Source organism: Callorhinchus milii, unplaced genomic scaffold, assembly GCF_018977255.1.
Source record: "Callorhinchus milii isolate IMCB2004 unplaced genomic scaffold, IMCB_Cmil_1.0 Scaffold2, whole genome shotgun sequence".
NCBI lineage: Eukaryota > Metazoa > Chordata > Chondrichthyes > Chimaeriformes > Callorhinchidae > Callorhinchus > Callorhinchus milii.
The window spans coordinates 46,461,678-46,481,057 of record NW_024704743.1 but is presented as its reverse complement, the minus strand read 5'-3'; the positions used below and the strand labels follow the sequence as shown (position 1 = coordinate 46,481,057).

At 41.3% G+C, this 19,380-nt stretch overlaps 1 protein-coding gene across 1 annotated transcript in view; it reads right to left on the bottom strand.

Annotated features, from left to right (window-relative positions):
* LOC103187487 (RNA-binding motif, single-stranded-interacting protein 3) overlaps positions 1–19,380 on the bottom strand; it is a 565,148-nt gene that overhangs the window by 177,703 nt on the left and 368,065 nt on the right. The window contains exon 7 of the mRNA XM_042346715.1: positions 6,457–6,548. Coding sequence (XP_042202649.1) covers positions 6,457–6,548 — 92 coding nt within the window. The remainder of the gene's footprint in view (positions 1–6,456; positions 6,549–19,380) is intronic.

Below are 19,380 nucleotides of genomic sequence, written 5' to 3'. Positions count from 1 at the left end.
TATTATTGTTTATGGAACATTGCTGTGAGCAAATTGGCTGCCATTTGTATACAAGATACAAAGTTACACAGTCATTTCTAAAAAAGATTCACACAACTGGACTCAAGTCCAGAGTGGATCAGCAGATCTCCAGGTGTATAAAGCATAGTGTTTAGAGAGAAGGGGAATAAACAAATAAGGCTGGTACTTATCTACTGGCCCAGACAGCGTTGTTCCTGCCTTTTAGAGTCTGATTATTATTTTTTCATCATAAATATTTTCCAATATGGCTTTATTTTTAGGTGAGCGGTTCTGAAAATTGGGTCTGAAGCCTGATTTGCTTCAGTTGCATTTAAAGCTGTATTTCACCCAAAGACTTTTGACAGTTAATTGAAACAATTTGACTTTCATATAAACAGACATTATGCAGGCGAATGTTGCTTTTCTACCATATATGGAGATTTGTATTAAAATGGAAGTGAATACCAAGGAGGTCAAAGATACCATTTGGTGGAGATTCAGCGTCAGCACACAGCATCACATAGTTTCAGGACAAGGGTTCAAACCAGTGTGGATCCTCACGCAATGAGAAAGGAACAAATAGCTTGCATTTTTATAAGGCTTAAAACATCAAAACATCGCAAAATGTTCAGATGTATTTACTGTCAAGTGTATACACTTTTTGTAGCTAAATGTGGGCGACATTTTGCATCAGCAAAGTTCAATAAACAGCTATAAGCTTCCCACCTCACTCACTGTCATTCTTTATACAACGAGCTTCCCATGTCAGGCGCTGCCATTCCTACACAATGATGTTACAACCTGCACCTCAGTCAGTGCTACGCCTCTCAGTTATATCACTGATATAAACAGTCAAAGGAGCTCCAGAGACTTGATATCCTGTAGCAGCCTATCATACAATTTTATCTTAAAATTTAAGATTGGTTAGAATTCTAGAAAATCCTTCAAATCAGTCATAATTTGGAAACTGTCTCTTTTCAAAAACTGTGGCACTGAATTAAGATTGAATTTTCCACAGATCTGCACCATCTTAAATTTTGAAATGAAATGATCCAGTAGGCTATGATTAGGCGGAATTTCAAACCTCAGAGGGTGTATGTAAGCTGTGGTAGAGTGACACATTTAACGCATGAGTTAAATTTGGAGAACTTATGATATTTAGCTCAATGATTGGTCTGCAGGTCTGCTGAAGATGGAACTCTTCACCACCTCCCCAAAGACATCCTTTTCAATGTAAGAAGCTATTCACATATTGGACTTCTAGCATTAGACTACTGATTAGCAAGATACAATACAATATAAATTTACATTTCTACAGCAACTTTAATGTTAGGAGCACATCCCAAAGCACTTAACTGTACTGGCTGGGCAACCAAGCTGGGATAGGAGCCAACGAAAGTGGTGAGGGTAAAGATGGCTGAAAGAGCAGTTAAAGAGATAGGTTTTGAGAAGGACCTTGAATGAGGTGAGGGAGGGAGCGAGGTGGAGGGACTCTGAGATGAAGTCCCAGAGAGTGGGGGCAAAAGGGCTGCCTGACTGCCATTGACAGGGTGGATAGAACAGGAGACATAATGCAGGCTCACTGAAAGAAGGGAACAGCTGGGTCAATAGAGCTTGAGCTGGTCACAGAGGTAGGGTGGGCCAATACAGTGGAGGGATTTAAAGGTCATATGGCATTTTTAGAATATTTAATTTTTTTAAAATAAAGGTTAAAGAATAAATTTAAAACTACAAAGGGCACTTCTGATACCAAATGCGAAGAGGTCCTGGACTTCTTTACCTCTAAGATAGATAACATCCACCTGGCTGCCTCCTCTCTTCCCTGCACATGTTGCCTACCCACACCCCTCTCATCCACGCCACCTTCATCAACCTCTCCTCCTTCTACGGTTCCTAACATGGCCCCTACTCTACACTCTTTTGCCCCTATCTCTCCCTCCTCCCTTTCCCCCATCATCACCCAGATGAAGCCTTAACCCCCTGCCCACCCAGCTTCTAGTCACTAAACTCCCCTCCTCTGCCCACTGCTGGCTGACACAATCAACCAGTCCCTCTCCTCAGGCTCTGCCTCACTCCCCTTCAAAACCGCTGTCATCACTCGTCTCCTTTAAAAAACGATCTCGATACCTCCAACCTCACAAACTTAAGACCCATCTCTAACCTGCCCTTCCTAGACAAAGTTTTGGAATGTTTCATTACAAATCAACTTCATTCATACCTCTCCCTCCATACCCTGCTTGAACTCCTCCAGTCCAGTTTTCGCGCTGCCCACAACAGAGACAGCATTCATCAAAGTAACAAATATCATCCTCTCTCTCTCTGATGAAGGTTCCCTCTGCCTCTTCGTTCTCCTGGACCTCTCTGCTGCGTTCAACTCAGTCGATCACGCCATCCTCCTCCACCACCTCTCTTCCCTCATCCACCCTAGTGGGACAGCACTTGCATGGTTCGAGTCCTACTTAACAAACCACTAATAATACATCTCGGCAAATGTATTTTCCTTCTGCCCCTGCCCGGCACCTGCAGGGTTACCCAAGGCTCCATCTTTGGCCCCCTTCTTTTCCTTATCTACAAGCTCCCTCTTGGCGATGTCATCCGTAGACATGGGGTCAACTTCCAAAGTCCCTGCCAGGTTCCACTGGCTCCCAATTACCGAACAGATCAATTTCAAGATCCTCTTACTTGTTTTCAAATCCCTTCATGCTCTCACACCTCCCTACCTATCCGACCGGCTTACCCCTCACTCCACCACCCAGTGCCTCCGCTCTGGCCTCCTGTTTGTCCCTCATCCCCTTCGCTCCACTATCAGTGGCCGTGCCTTCAGGCACTACACTCCAAAACTCTGGAATTCTCTGCCTCAATCACTCCGACTTGCCCCGTCCCTCACCATGTTCAAATCTCTCTTAAGGACCTTCCTTTTTAATCATGCTTATGGTCACCTCTCCCCCCTCTCCCCCCGGCTCGGTGTCACACTCCGCCATTGTCAAGGGCTCTGGAATGCTACCCGGCGTGAAGAGCGCTATATAAATGCAAGTTGTTGTTGTTGTAGCTGCATTAACAAAACATGAATGTATGGAACTGAACTTCAATATAAATGGTCGCTGTGAACGTGTCCAACATCTAAAAAGCACAGTATGTTATAATAATAATTGTAGCATTTGATATAACACCTTATAATGTCCTTGAGATGTCTCAAAGCATTGCTCAGAATTTATTGTAAAGTGGATTGACTGTATACTTTATGGGAGAAATGCGACAGCCAGTTGTGCACAGCAGTGTCCCACAAACAGTTGTGGATTGAGTGACCACATTTATTTTGTTATTGCCTCTACAAATCCAAATAAATGTATTGCTTCTAAAAATCTAACAGACATTTGGATAAAATACAATTCCCAAATGATGCATGCATTTTGAAATTATAGAATATTTTGTGCCTTGACCACATCCTTCACCCACATTTTGGGCAAGATACTCAACGCTATCTTAGCCCATTCTGTTGTTTCACCAATGCTCTCTGTCAAATTGTGAAGCAATCTTGTGAACCAAGCAACAAGCACTCCAGCAATACTCAAGTTTTTTTATATACAAAGTAAACTATTGTGAATAAAACTCGCTTTTTAATACTGTTACATGTTCTTTTGTAAACTGTCTAAACACTCATTTACACAGTAATTTTGCATTGAAAGTGTTATATTTTGAAAAGTCTAGAAGCGGAAGTAGCAGACAATAACAATAACTTGCATTCATACAAGGCCCATCAAGCAGGGTAGAGTCTCAGAGTGCTTAACAGTAGCAGAGCTTGACGCCGAGCTGGGGGGTGGGGGAAGCTGACCATAGGCACTGTTGAAGAGGAAGGTCTTCAGGTGTAATCTGAAGATGGAGAAGGAGGAGGCAAGGCAGAGGGACTGAGGTAGAGAGTTCCATAGTTTTGGGGCATAACTCGCCCTCCAATGGTGAAATGGAGAGGATGAGGGACATGCAGGAGACTGGAGCCAGCCGATAGGAGGCGGCGGGATGATGGGAATGGGGAATAAGCAGGTTGGAGAGGTAGGGAGATGCCAGCATATGAAGAGATTTTAAAACAAGTGAGAGAATCTTGAAGTCTATCAGTTCTGTGATAGGGAACCAGTGGAGTGTGGCAAAGACTGAGTTGATGGGGTATGGAGTTTCATACAAGGGAGAATACGGGCAGTGGAGCTTTGAATTAATTGTAGTTTGTGGATAGTGGAACTGGGGAGACCGGTGAGGAGAGCATTGGAAAAGTCAAAGCAGAAGGTCATAAATGCGTGAATAAGAGTTTTGGCTGAATTGGGGGTGAGGTACAGGAGAGGCAGTCAATGTGACAGTGGTAGAGGAAGGTGGACCTGGTCAGGGACTGAATGTGGGGAAGGAAGGATAGCTGGGGGTTGAACCTGATGCCTAGGTTATGCACAGATTCAGTGAATCAGAGGGATAGGCCAGGGAGGTTGAAGAGATCGTGGCTACAGGAGAAAAGTCGTCGATGGGAGTCAAGCACTCTGGCTTCAGTCAAGTCAACATTCAACTGCAGAAAATTTATGTTCATCCAGGCCTTAATGTCTGATAAGCAAGCAATAAGCACCTGACAAGCGTATGGGTTTGAATCTATATATATAATATCCTGTATGCTGTAAAGTGCAGTGACTGTATATTGTGGATGAAGCAGGGCACATAGCAATTTCACATGTACAATCATAGTCACCAATTTTATTGGAGTATCAGCCTAGACTATATGAGTTCCAAGTTTTCATTGTGAATTGAACCCACAAACATCTGACTACATCACCCTGTCATCATATTAGCCACCATACTTGACAATTTTATAATGCAAACTAGAGGTTTAATGGACTGAAATTTCATGTAATATAATTTTGTCTTAAAATGCCAAATTACATAGAATTATGACAAATTCTTAAATTCAGTCTCAATATGGAAGCCAGTCCTTTTAGCAACTGTGGCTAACTGAGATAACTGCTCCTCAAGGCCGTGGCCACCTCACAACATGTCATGGAAACTACAATACAGTAAAATAAGTCAACCAGATCTTTCAAACAAGTAAAGCTATCATAGACATCAAACAAAGGCAAAATCCCCAGAAGGAAAGGATCATGTAGTTGGGGAGATCACAGTGTCTGAGAACTTGCTTGATAGCTGCAGACTGCATTTACTCTGGCAAAATGTGAAGTTGAAAGAAGTGAGTTTATACTTAAAGACCCCGACTGTCTCATTCTCATACAATTAAAACAGTTCTCTCAAACATGTCTTCATTATGGGCAGGAGTTATGTGTTTCCACAGGCCTCAGGCTAGGCAGCACATCCCCAATTTGTTGCTGCTGTTGATAACAGATGAGGGAAGGTTCTTCTGTCAAGAGCAGCAGTTAACTCAGATATGCCACACAACAGGATGCCCAGCAAAGTCTTCCCCAGGCATTTCATCAGAAATGAAATAACTAAACTGCAGAAATTCGGATGGATGGTCAAATGTGAGATGTTAACCGTACTGTTTCTTTCAGATTCTGATCACTTTGCTGTGCGTTTCCCCCATTTTCTGTTGTTTGGATGAAGAATGCAAACACTGTATCACCCAAAACATAGGATTTGAATCTGTTTCAACTATCAACAAGTTTGAGAATGAACACTTGCCCCCTTCCCACCTTCAGCACAATGGTTTGTCCCAAAATCAATTGAAAAAGTAAACGCAAGGGAGCCATCCATTCGGGGGGGGGGGGGGGGGGTTCAGTGTCTGAGCAAAGCTCCAGAGTATCAACTTGCCATTCATCTGGGAAGCTTCATGATTTGTTACTCACAAATTCTTTTGAGAATCTTGCAAATTCCACCCAACTGTGAGGAAAATGCCAGCATTTTGCCACTTGCTGATCACTATTAGGAATATAGGTTCTTCTAATAGTTTCACTCAATGAACGTGCTCCTTTAAAAACATGAGTCTCCATCGATATTCTGAGGTGCATCATTCGCAAACTATCATCTTTATAAACAATATTGAACATTCCATTTGTTGTTAGCAAACCTGAAAGCAAGACTGTGTGTGCATGTGTGCGTGTATGTGCGTGCACATATGAATGTGGGCATATATCTGTGTTTTAGTACTACATTTGTATGTGTATCTCTGTGATTGTTTGTACGCTCATTTATAGGTGTTTGCTTGCCTGTATCTAAATTTAGGTACATCTTTGTATGTGTGCGACTCTCCATAAGAGTGCAATTTGCCTCTCTGTGTGTATATCTGTGTCTGTTTCAACAACATGTGCATATATATTCGCAACTATGAATGCACAAGTTTCATTATAAACCAGACAATGATAGCATTGCACTATGAGAATTATTTAACAACTTATTGCATCCACAGGCATTTACAATCCTGGTGGGGAAATACTGCTAATCACACAACGAATTGCCCACTTGTCAATGAGTGCTCACCTTTGCCATTTGAGCCTGTACTCCACTGGCTTTGAGAGATGCCACTGCCTTCTGTGCAGCTGCTGGACTGTCAAAGTCTACGAATCCATAGCCTGTGAAAAACAGTTACATTATCAACATCAATAATGTACATCGCATATGACAGCAGTGCACAGTGAGAGAAAACCTGTTCCTCGCTCCAGGATCAGGCTAAAGTGACAAAAAAATCAGTCATTCTATATTTTTGCTTCAGTTCTGACAGCCACATGACATCTGTATTCTGAGGGTGTTTGCAGTGCTGTATGAGGGAGCTAACCTCATATTCTCAGGCACATTGATGTTTGTAAACCATGATTCAATTCCTGAACAACAATCACTTTAGCTGTGAGTTGTTCTCTAATTCATTGCTGCTAATACAACACATTTTCTGCTCTTGCATGTATGTACATCAGTACTGATGCGTGTCCAGTATATTTCTTTATCGTTACTTTTGTGTTTGATTTCGACAGCTAGTTGACTCCTGCACACTGACAAGAGTATGTAGGGAAAAATTTACTAAATGAAGATGTGAGCCAGCTATGTGCAGGCTGGAGGAAGCAGCAGATAGTTGGTGACAGAAGTGCACTGGCTGGGGACTGGCCAATTCACACAACACAATTTAGACTAACAAAGCACCTTTCACTTCAGGAGGAAGTTTCAAATGATTCAGAGTCCTGGCAAAAGAGATTGACATTTCCAGCAGTCGTTCGGATGTAGTAGAATAAGAACAACAACAACTTGCATTTACATTGCACTCCTCACCCAAGGTAGCCTCCCAAAGAGCTTGACAGTGGCGGAGCACGACACTGAGCTGGGGGGGATAAGTGTGCAAATCCATTGGGTACACAAAGACAAAGATTTGCAAAGATTGTACATCACGGAAACAAGCCCATCGGCCCAACCTGTATGTGCCATTGTTCATACTGCACAAGAATCTCCATCCATTCCTTACTCTTTCCCATACCCTTCTATTCCCCTCTCTCTCATGTGAAAGTCTAACTTCTTCTTGAATGCATCTACTCTATTTGATTCCACAGCTTTGAGCAGCAAGTTCCACAATCTCTAGCCTCTGGGTGAAGTAGTACCCCCGTCACTATCCTATACTGTGGTCCCCTGGTTACGACTCCCCGACAGTGGAAACAGCCTATTTATGTTAACCTTATCAAAGCACTTTATAATTTTAAACCTTGTAAACGTCTCTACTCAAGCAAAAAAAGGCCTAAACTATTCTGTCTGTCCTGATAGCGGTAACCTGGATTCATCCTTGTAAACTTACGCTATATCTTTCCATCGGTGCTATATCCTTCTTATAATGTGGAGATTAGAATTGGACACAATACTCCAAATGTGGTCTAATCAAGGATTTGTATTAATTCAACGTCACCTTCTCACTTTTATATTCCATCCCTATGGATAATAAAGTCCAAAACCTCACTAGCCTTTTTTTAATAGCCTTATCTACATGTGTAGCTACTTTTAGAGATTTGTGGATCTGAATCCCTATTTCCTCTAGGAATAGAGCAATTTCTGCTCCTCTAATCCTCTTAGGTTCCTACCATCTAGACCAGGGATGGCCAGCCTGGCCTGTGGGTCGCATGCAGCCCAGGGACCGCATGTGGGCAATCTCTGATCTAGACTATATATTGCTTCTTTATTTTTCCTGACAAAGTGAATTGCCTCAAATTCTAGTCAGGACTCTCAACACTATCTGAGGAACTGAGAAAGACAGCTTTTTATACTAAGTCTGAATAATCCTTTGCAATCTGGTTTCAGAACAATAACAGCCAAGCCTAATTCTGTATTTATCCAGCATCAACATACACCTACAATATTATCAATATTCTGTGGTACTGACCTGCTTACGAATGTCCTAAGAAGCCCAGCATGGACTAATTTTGCTACGAATCCTTTCAACTATAGAATTTTTATGACATTTCTGCAGCCCAATGATTTTCTTTCAACACCTTCCGGATGAAAGATTACTTCATAAAATGGAATCTCAAGTACTCTATGTTGCAGGGAAATGAAATCAAAACAAATATTGTTTTTTTTCTCCTCCAATTTTCTCCCCAAACCTCTATTCTCCTGAAAGCTATGACTTGTACTGCAGAATGGTTCACATGGGTAGCAAACCTAGACAATCTCACCCAAGTGACCGTTTTCGATATGCCAGCCTGGATAGGATGCTGACAGGCTATTTGACTGTAGGGACAGTCACAACCAAGCTTAACATTTTTCTTACTCAACATCGGCAGATACATGCACACTCATACACACACACATAAAACAAGAATGGACATAGTCACACACACATAAAATATACACATACACACACTTCATGACACACACGGACACTAATGCACACACAGACATGTATACACACATTCAAACACAACACATGCATGGACATAAACAAACATACACAAACAAACTGGAAATCAATCAGAAGTGAAATTGCTGGCTTCCGTCCCTAGCTGGGGAATGAATGCAGGCCCCTGGTATTGTATCTCACTGGTTGAAACCAGCTAACAACAGACCCCAGGGGTTCAACGTGAGCCTTTCCTGGTCGACGTGGTTCACATCATATGGTGTATTTATACAATTAACAATGGGTGGGAAAAGGATTAGCTCATTAATAATCTTGCCAGAAATAAAAATAGATGGAGAAGATACTTTATTGTTAGGATGATGCACTAAACACAACTGCAATCCTCAAGTGGATAAATCAATGGGAGACTGGATTTATCTGTTTATTATTCATTAATTCAGGTTTAACACATAGGTAAATAGTACTCCACCCACATCAAAAGGATTTCCCAGGAGTCCTACAAACTCAGCATCATTTGGGAATAAGGTCACAGAAAAATCCTATTGTAAAGTCAATGCTTTTCATCTCAATAATATTTTGAAATTAAGTGTGACATTATTGTATAGAACCAGGGTACAACATGTTCACTGTAGTGTAAATAAAATGTGTCCAACGATTAGCCAAATTGTGCATACTTTTTAAAAAAAACGAAAGAAACGTTTTTATTAACTAAACAATTTGAGTGGTATGATAATAAGATAAAGCCCAAAATTCAGCCTCCTATGAAGCTCTTTGAGACATTTCAATGACATGACAAGGTCCTGTATCAAATGCAAGTATTATTATTGTTATAATAACTATATTAGCCACAGTAAGTATATTGACAAAACTATATTATTTCACCCTTTGGTTAAAGAATCCCCGTTCACCAACACTCTTCAGTCAGTAAGGACTGGCTTGTGGCTATCTCTAAGATTCGATTATGTTACTGCTATGTGGATGCCAGGAAACAAGTACCTTGCGTGAAAGGTCTTTCCCTACTTTCTTCCTTTACTTTATTAAATCTCTAAGTTTGCAGTGCTTCCTGTTCCCTCAGAGAAATAAAGTGTCCGAGCGAAGTTGCAGAGGGTTGGCCATCCAACATCCCATATTTACAAATCCAATCAATAACATATCTTTTTCTTCTTCAGGTGCTGATCAACCTGCCGCTTATTCCCAGTAGTTTTTTTAATTTGCTCCACAACACTACCTGCCAGCTAACCCTGGCCAATAGTCTCCCATAGAAGGCAGGTTCATGATCCTAGCAGCTCATGAAGCATTATGTTACAACCACTTAAACAGATGTGGTTTCACAGCCAGCCATGAGATACAACCAGGATCATTCCTAAGTCAGAAACTTATACCTGGCATAGCCAAAAAGGTAAAGGTCTTGATCATATCACACATCAGACTACGACACATCTTGTCTCTAACATAACTACAGTAAGCTTTCAACTGGGTTTTTATTAATGAGTAATGGACCACTTAACTGAATTTAATATCCTTATGGCAATATGAGGGTCTAATTTTCAGGTTTCGTAATAGGATTCCTTTATAATGAATCCGAGTCACGCAAATAGGAACTTGAACTGGAAGCAAGTCACACCAACCTGCAGGAACTCTGTTCTGAAGTGAGCTAGTTACTTACTGGATGTCGACAGGAATTCGAATGGGATTTCTTTTTAAGGAATGGTGTTAAGGAATAGCGTAAATCAAACTACATTTTTTAAAATAAATCCGTGTCTCACTACAAAAACAATATAAATGTGAGTATGAATTGTAACAGGCAGAGTCAAAAAAGATTCCATTTTGGATTGAAAATGCTGGCAAGTGAAATCTGTTAACAGAAACAATAACAAGATTTTCAAAAGAAAATACATTTATCTGATAACTTTGTAAGCCACTTCAAGGACGATCACAATTATTACGGAATCCACAATGCAGCAAACCAGCATGGTTCAAGGTCTGTTTTTAGTGAGGGAAACGGTGTGTTTTAGTTATGTTTGAAGTAATTTAACAAAATGTCTAGCAGTGATAGCTTGATGCATTTAAATATCCCTTTGGTAAATGTCATGCTCTGTTGAGTACCTGGCAGGAATGCTTTTAGCTCCAACATCAAGGCTATACCATCAGACAATATTTCACAGGAATAAGTGTCAAATAATATTTTACTGCAATTATATTTACCTAGAATTGACATCTAAAAATCCAACATTCTAATAATTATGATTGTTAAAAAAACCATCAGATATCTTCATTGACTTCACTCTATGCACTTCTGTTGATGTAATGCATTCCAATATAGAAAGAAGTTCAATGAAAGTATCATAAAGTACCAATCTACCATATATTACAACCTATTTAATGCTATTATTTACAAGCACTATCACAAAGTTATTAGGGAGGCTTAATTTCTAATAATCATCCAGGCAAAGGATATAGGTCCTTGTCACTTCGTGGAACACCTTGAAGTGTATCACAGGGGTTTTATTGTAAAGTGTAGTGACCGTGTATTCCACAGCCAATTTTGCATACAGCAATAGGCTACAAAAAAGTCATGACGTGAGTGACCACTTTCATCTGAAGGATTGCAGGCCAAGATTCTGGGAGAAACAAACGCCAGCATTTGTGAAATGCTTAATATGAAGAAAATTCTGAAAGATTTTTCAGATAGTAACAGGTATAAATAAAACACTGCAACCACTCCTAAAATGGCTGTATACCTAAAATACCACAGTATTAATCCATGATTCAAATGCTATGAATCTAATGCCTCTTCAAATTGGGAATACGAATGGGCAAGAATAATAATCCTTGCATTTGATATAGCACCTTATCATGTCGTTGAGACGTCTCAAAGTGCTTCACAGAATATATTGTAAAGTGGATTGACTGTATTTTTGTTGGTGAAATGCGGCAGTCAATTTCGCACACCTAATAGATAATGAAAAATCCTTTGCTCAAGCCTTTAGGCCAATTTAATTAAAATGGAAAACGCATAAGTTTCACTCATCATTTAGGAGCTTAATTATTAAGGGAAAACTTGCAAAGGAATAATATATATGTTCACCTGTTTATCATCTCACCTTATTAAAAAAACCACAGTAGATTTTTTTGACTGCATTATCAGAATTACCACACTTTCGGCTTCAACCTTCGGATGAGATGTCCTGTCTGACTGTTCAAGTGGATGTTAAAGATCCCGTGGCACTATTCAAAAAGAGAAGGGAGTCTCCCCAGTCTCCTGGCCAACAATACCCCAAATAAAATTGCCCATTCACTCATGGCAGTTTGTGGGACACTATTGTATGCAAATTGGCTGCTGTGGTTGTCCAAAAAACACAGTCACTGCATGTGGAGTCCTGTGGCTCAGTGGTTAGAGCACTCGCTTTGCAAGTGAGAGACCTGAGTTCAATTCCAGGAGGGTGAAACCTTGGGCAAGTTTCCTTACTCCACACGCCTAATAATAATCCCTCCAAAACTAAAAACAATAATAAATTGGTCATTTTCAATCTACGACTGTTTGTGGGACATTGCTGTGCGCAATTGGCTGCCGCGTTTGCCCACAAATATACAGTCAATTCACTTTACAGTGTACTCTGTGAAGCGCTTTGGGACGTCCTCCCGACGTGAAAAGCGCTATATCAAATGCAAGAATTATTATTATTATTATTATACAGTATATACTGTGAAGAGCTTTGAGACTTCCTCAAGACCTGAAAGGCGCTATATCAAATATAAAGATTATTATTATTATTCATTATTATCATATTCCCCATCTCCCTCCTCCCCCGGCTATCTTGCTCAGCCAGCTATGTAAAGCACTTTGTAACGTCCTCCCGATGTGTAAATTGTAATGGCAAATTCACTGTCAAAGTGACTGTGCTGACTGGTCAAACATGGATCCTTTATTCGTCTTGAGCAGATTCAAGAGCACAATTATATTCTACCATAAAGTTAGGAACATCTAAGGCTAAAAGACGAGGTGAAGAATTCGGCATGTGATGTGATAATTACCACATTATGGACATCCGCCCCTGGAGATGTCTCAGTCAATAACTGCCACAGGCCCTGACTTAGTTAAAGTGGTTTTTCGCTCAAAACCAGTTGCTGTAGCTATTCAGCCAGCATGCAGTGCTTCTGATCCAGTCACTCAGTATTTTAATACTGGTTCGAATGTACCATCTTAATTCAACTCTGAAAGCTTCATTTTCAGATGCTGTGATCACAATTGCTGAACAAAATACCAGTAATGTGGTTTTGATAGGTTTGTGGTACATCGAGGTTGAAATCTTGTCAATGTGACTCTTCACAACACCAGATCCATCTTAATAAGTGACATTCTAACTAATATCTTCTCTCCTGGCTTAACTCTAATCTGGGTTGTTCGTGCCACCAATAGTTTTACAACACTTGTCCAACTGTGCCATGTCCCGCTGACTAGCAAGAACAATACTCTGCTTTTCAGATGTGATTCGTTTATGCACATCAGATTTCAGTCATGATTGGGCTCGAGTGATTACCCACTGGGAAGCTAAACAAAAGGATCTGTACAGATAAAGTTGACCAAATTATCTAGATGTGCCAACAGTCTGAAGTGAGTTGTAATGACTTTTTCGCATTAAGAAAATTGCCAGCAGGTGTTCAGTTTATTCTATAACAATGTGTGGGCTTCATCAATAACAATAATTAGTGCATTTGATGTAGTGACTGTAACTCCGAGAATACTGAGATATTGTTAGTACTCTCGTTCTAGCAGTGGGGATATCAGGAGTAAGTGACACGCTAATCGCAATAGGTACTGGAAAATGAGTAGAATGAGATTCCCAATGAATCCCCTTAAGCGTTTTGCAATATTTAATGTACTGGAACTTTTGACACACAGTAAATTCCAAGAAATAAATGCATGCCTTATTCAAAGAGCTCTAATTGGTACAATATGGGATACAACAATCATGAAAGGTTTGTGTGGGATCGTACCTAATGTGTCATCATGCATAACTATGTAATAACAAAGGGACGGGGACTGTCACATTGAAGAGAAGAGCAGAACGTCTTCAAGGTAGGCATTTCTAGAAGAGAAGTGGCAGTGAATTAAGTTGAGGTATCTGGCCTCAATATTGATTTCATCAATTTTAGACCATAACAGATCACCTTCCCCCTCCCCCTCCTCTGTGACCATTCCCACATCATCTGGGTCCCAGACACACCTTTACTCTCTCTGGTCTGCCTATTGTATTGCAATTTCTCCCCCCCCCCACCCCCCCCCCCCCGCCCACACACACCCACTTTGTTTTGCATTATTAATACCTCTATTCCCCTGTTTTGTTGCAATCCTCCCCCTTTTGTTTTGCATCATTAACACCTCTTTAACCCATCATCCCCTATCCTCTACCCCATTTTCCCTGTTGTCTTCCTTGTCCTGCCTCCCCCTTCTCTGTTAGCCCTTTAAAGCCTCTCCCTCCCAACATGCTCCATTTCCGACAATGGGTCGTGGACCCGAAACATTGACTCACTTTCCTTTTTCCATAGATACTGCCTGACCTGCTGAGTGTTCCCAGTGACTTCTGTTTTTGTTTAATACCAATGGTACCATTTAGAGTCTTATTCATTGTGTCTCAAAACAGTAAAACTGAAAGTCCATGAATTCATCGATTCACACAAAATGAAAAAAAAGGTGCCTTTTTGCTTCCAAACTAGGCTCAAAATGATTGAGCTGTACTGTTACATTTTCTATTTTCCATCAAACACAGACTATGGTATAAAATACAAGCTGACTAGCAAATTAGCTTGTCCCTTAACCTAAATACAGAAGAATTCTCTCTTCCTTTAATCTGATCCTCTAAATAGGGAAACGTCTAATGGGCAGAAATTCCACCTGGGTCTAGACATACTCTATTTATATAGCATTTTACAGCCTCCAGAACTGGTAAATTGTTGAATTCAGTTGTAACTTTGAAGTTGGTTTTCTGTGGTTCTTGAAAGAAACTCACAGAATCCCAGCTTTAAAATTGAAACTGCATTTATGAATTTGCCAATAAATGGGAGTAAATCTAGACCTGTTTGGAATTTGTCCCAATAAATTATCACATCTGAGGTATTGTGGTTTTGTGTCTGGTGGGCACCAAGTATGATTTTTTTAATAAAATATATTTTTCTTGAGTCTCTGAACTGTTGTTAGTGAAAGGCTAAACTCAGATACAGCATTCTATCAAGACTCCAAACTTGCAAAAACTGGTTTGAAATCTCAGCTCAGATCACCTTTTTTTCAGTCCTGAATCTTGCCTTGCATGAACACATGAATACTTGTTTCCACAGCTAATGTAACCTCTTTGCTGCAGACCACAACATAAAATTAAATGCATCAAGGTTTCAGTATCATGCACAGTTGAAGCCTCAAAGCCCCAAACACGGGTTTGTTACAGCCCTAGTTTCTTGGCAATTATTTCAATTAACTTGTTTCATCTAGCTATTTGGTTTGGCTTCAGGGAAAACTATCTGAGGAAAGAGGTGAAACAAGAGGAACCTGGTTAAATAAAGCTGTTGGGCGGGAAATCTGATCCAAAGAAGTGAAGGAAGTTGACCAAGAACTAGATTGTTTGTGTGTGTGTGTGGGAGGTGGGGGGCAGGGTGGAGGCAAGCATGAAGAATGAAGATTGAAGTTGTTAAACATTCTAGTTCAGGTAAGTTATTGCACTATAAGCTGGAATGAGAGATCAGTCCACAAGTGCCAAAAGATACAGCGTGAGATGGAAAGTACGCAAAGATGCCTTGCCCAAAGCGAGCTAGTTGGAAGTCGGGATCCACAGATCCATGAGGTAAGAAATGTCCTAATGTGTGGAAAACATCAAAGTTGAGCTCTGATTTTAGAAAACCATGGGGAAAGGTGAGCAAAGTCTTGTCTAAGGAAACAATGAGCTATCAAACTCATCTTAGAGGCATTTTGGGGAAGGGACATGAGTAGAGTTCTCATCAGTGCAAGGTGGGAGTGCTGAAAAGATAGTCTGGAGAACTGGTCCAAGGGAGTCTGTATTGGAGAAGAAAGCAAGAAACCACTTAGATTTTTGTGGCACCATCATCACAATAGAAAAGCAATCAATATAAACAACAGTGACTTGCTTTACAGATAAGCGTGTCAGCCATTTTGCATTCAGAACACAAGTAACTGAGGCGAATGGCCAATAGTCTACACAAAAGAGGCCAGTAATGAGGGAGATACCAGGGAGTAGAGCAAAGTACAAGGGCATCCAGATATTCCTTAAATTCTAAACAAAAAACGCTATAGCTTATTATCAGGACATGCCTAGAATATATGCACATCAATGGGTGAGTGCTGCAGCACAGGGTTTACTGCATCGGCATGATCTAAATTGAATCAAGGAATTTCACCCCTCCTCAGTGATTAACCTCAGAAATATGATAACTGGTATTAGAAGCAAGGCCAATTGGCAAATGAAAAAGTACATCATGTGCACCAGCCCTAAATAAAACCATATACATGGGCTGCTTTAAAATAGCTCAGTTTATTTCAGTGCTTCAGAGGTTTCCTATTGCAGGTCACTATTGATTTACCTTCAGAGTCACAAATTCCCATTAAGTGTGTATCACAAAGCTCTCCAGAATAGATGCCACTCCTTCAAACGTTTTACCTTCCCCAACGAGTGATATCCTATTTCATTGACCCACATAATCTACATTCCATCCGCATTATAAGTAAAATTGCTTTACATTTTTCCAGATCACTGTTCCTGTCAATAAAATGCCAAATAAATGATCAGAGAATGTCTACCTGAAGATAGAAAAATTAATTAAAATAATTTTTCCCTCTATCATTTTATTTCACTTTATTACTCAAAAGGGAACCAGTCATTTCAAGCCAACAGGCAGTGAAATGAACACATTATCTGTCAGTGTGTGCTGCCTTTCATTCTTAAAGATAATTTTATCAAAACTTGAAGTTCTTCTGACTTGTTGGTGTTTCAAAAGGTCGATTTATGACACACAGATGCTTCCACATCTTTCACACTCCCAAGTGGGGGTGATCAGGATTGACAGTTTGCTGTGTTTTATCCCAGGATGGCTTGAAGTTGTTTTTCACATTTCTGACACCAGTTTGCATGGACGTTTGCTAGTCGATCCCTAGTATTGCCACTGGTGCTACGTAACTTTTGTTTTTGCTTTGGATTCTCCTCAGGTATATAGGAAAAGACTACTGTGGTGCATCTAACAAGCCCCAAAGTAAATAAAATAAAAATAAATCCTACACTACTCACTGCACCAGTGTGACATTTCCTTTTCCCAAAACGAGTCTCTGTTGGTAGCTCTTCATGATACTTCTAATCTAGTTCCAGTCTATGATGAGACACCCACTAGGAATTCAGTTAAGACCACCTTATAGGTAGCAGAGAGAACAAACAAACTTGGTGATTTGTTTGTTCTTACATTAAGGCAATATTTTGCACAACCTGCCTCACAGATCTTAATCAATTTCTTTCCCAAATAGCTGTCAGATTCCCTCTTGAATTTGCTGATAGAATCTGCAAATGGTTAGTCTGTACCACATATTCACCACTCTCTGTGCAAAATAATTAGCCATACACTGTCAGTTCACCTTCCTTGAGCTTGATACATTATCCCCATCAACTGGAGTTTTTAACCAGATTAAACATATTACAGGGAGATCTCATTATAATAGGGTGGTTTGTATCCTAAATCAGACCCCACGTAATGGAGTAGCATTAAGAAATGGCTGCTGGTCAGTGATTCTGACTTCTTAGGTCACCACTGATATCACTTCTTGGGTAGTGTGCAGGAAGTGACACTGTTGGTCAGTCAGTGCCAAAGGCCTGCAGCTCCACTGCACACCCATGGTATAAACTGAACAGGAGTGCATTCTTACAGGTGGCCCTGTATTAGGGAGCATTTTATCCATATCTTGTCTATACTACTTATTTTAGCTCATAATACAAGACCTGCTTTAGTATCTGCTGCCATCTTCATGATATTAAATGTTCAAACCCATGTACGATTTTCACAATTGCTGTTGATCATCTGGAGAGGTTTTGAGTGGCAAATTTCCAGGGGAATATCCATATGAAAGAACATTGGTCTCACTCACTACTTCATGGACAGCTCAAGGGTGCTAGTTGCCTAGTTCTGGGACCAAATTGTATCCCTACAGTCAGTGAATGCTCTGTGGCATAGCAGTGAGGGGTCTCAAAACGGTGACAAATATAACATAACAATACATATGTATACACACATGTATACAAATGTAAGATGAAAACCATTAGTCCTTTGTAGTCATATTTCTTTCAGTCTGTGTCAGTCTGCCTCAGTTGGTAGCAGTCTTGTCTCTAAGTCAGAAAGTTATGGGTTCAAGTCTCGTGTCAGGACTTGGAACTCACAATCTCGGCTGACACTCTAGTGCAGTGCTGCGGGTGTGCAGCAGTGTTGGTGGTGCCGTCCTTCAGATGAGTCATGAAACCGGGGACCCGTCTGTTTATTCATTTGGCCGTTAACAATCCCATGGCATTATTCAAAAAAGAAGGGAGTTCCTCCACTTCATCTCCTTCACCACCTCCACCCCCCTCCCCACCTCCACCAGACCCACCACCATCTTCTACTGCCCCTGGAATAAGTTACCCCCACAATCCCTAACCGCTGCCTTGGAGTCCTCTGAACTCCTCTCCCTCTGGCCTTCAACCCTCACTGACCCCTCTTCTCCTCTCACCCTCCTCCACAACACCCTCTTCTCCACACTCGACACTCCTGCCCCCATCACCTCCCGTACTGTCTCCTACTCTCGCCCCTCCCCCTGGTTCACCACCCACCTCCGCTCACTGAAGAGCCAGGTGCGAGCCGCTGAACGCACCTGCCTCAAATCTGGCTTAACGGTCCACCGACAAATCTGGCTGGACCTCCTCAAAATCTACCGCTCCATTCGAGCCTCGGCCAAGTCGTCCTTCTACTCCAGGATAATCCTGGAGGCGAAGAACAACCCCAGGCTTCTGTTTTCTACCACATCCCGACTTCTCCGTCCCCCCGCCACCCCGCGCAGGTCATCTCCTCCAACCTTCACTGCGAGGAGATGCTGGATTTCCTTGAATCCAAAATCAAGGGAATCCGCTCTGCGGTCACTCCCCCTCCAACTTCCACCTACCCCCCACCCGTTCCCTCCCACACTCTGACTCCTACCCATCCTCCCCTACACACCTTCGTACCCGTTTCCCCACTCTCTGTCACCAAATTCATCCTGTCCCTGAAACCCACCACCTGCTCCCTTGACCCCATCCCCACTCCACTCCTTATCTCTCAGCTCCACCTCCTTGCCCCACTTATCACAGACATCATCAACCTGTCCCTCTCCTCTGGCTCTGTTCCCATTCCCCTAAAAACTGCCATCATCACTCCCACTTTGAAAAAACCCTCCCTTGATGCATCGCAGCTATCAAGCTGCTGGCCCATCTCCAACCTCCCCTTCCTGTCCAAGGTCCTTGAAAGAGTTGTCACCTCCCAGCTGCGCTCTTTCCTCTCCACCCATGCACTATTCGAACACC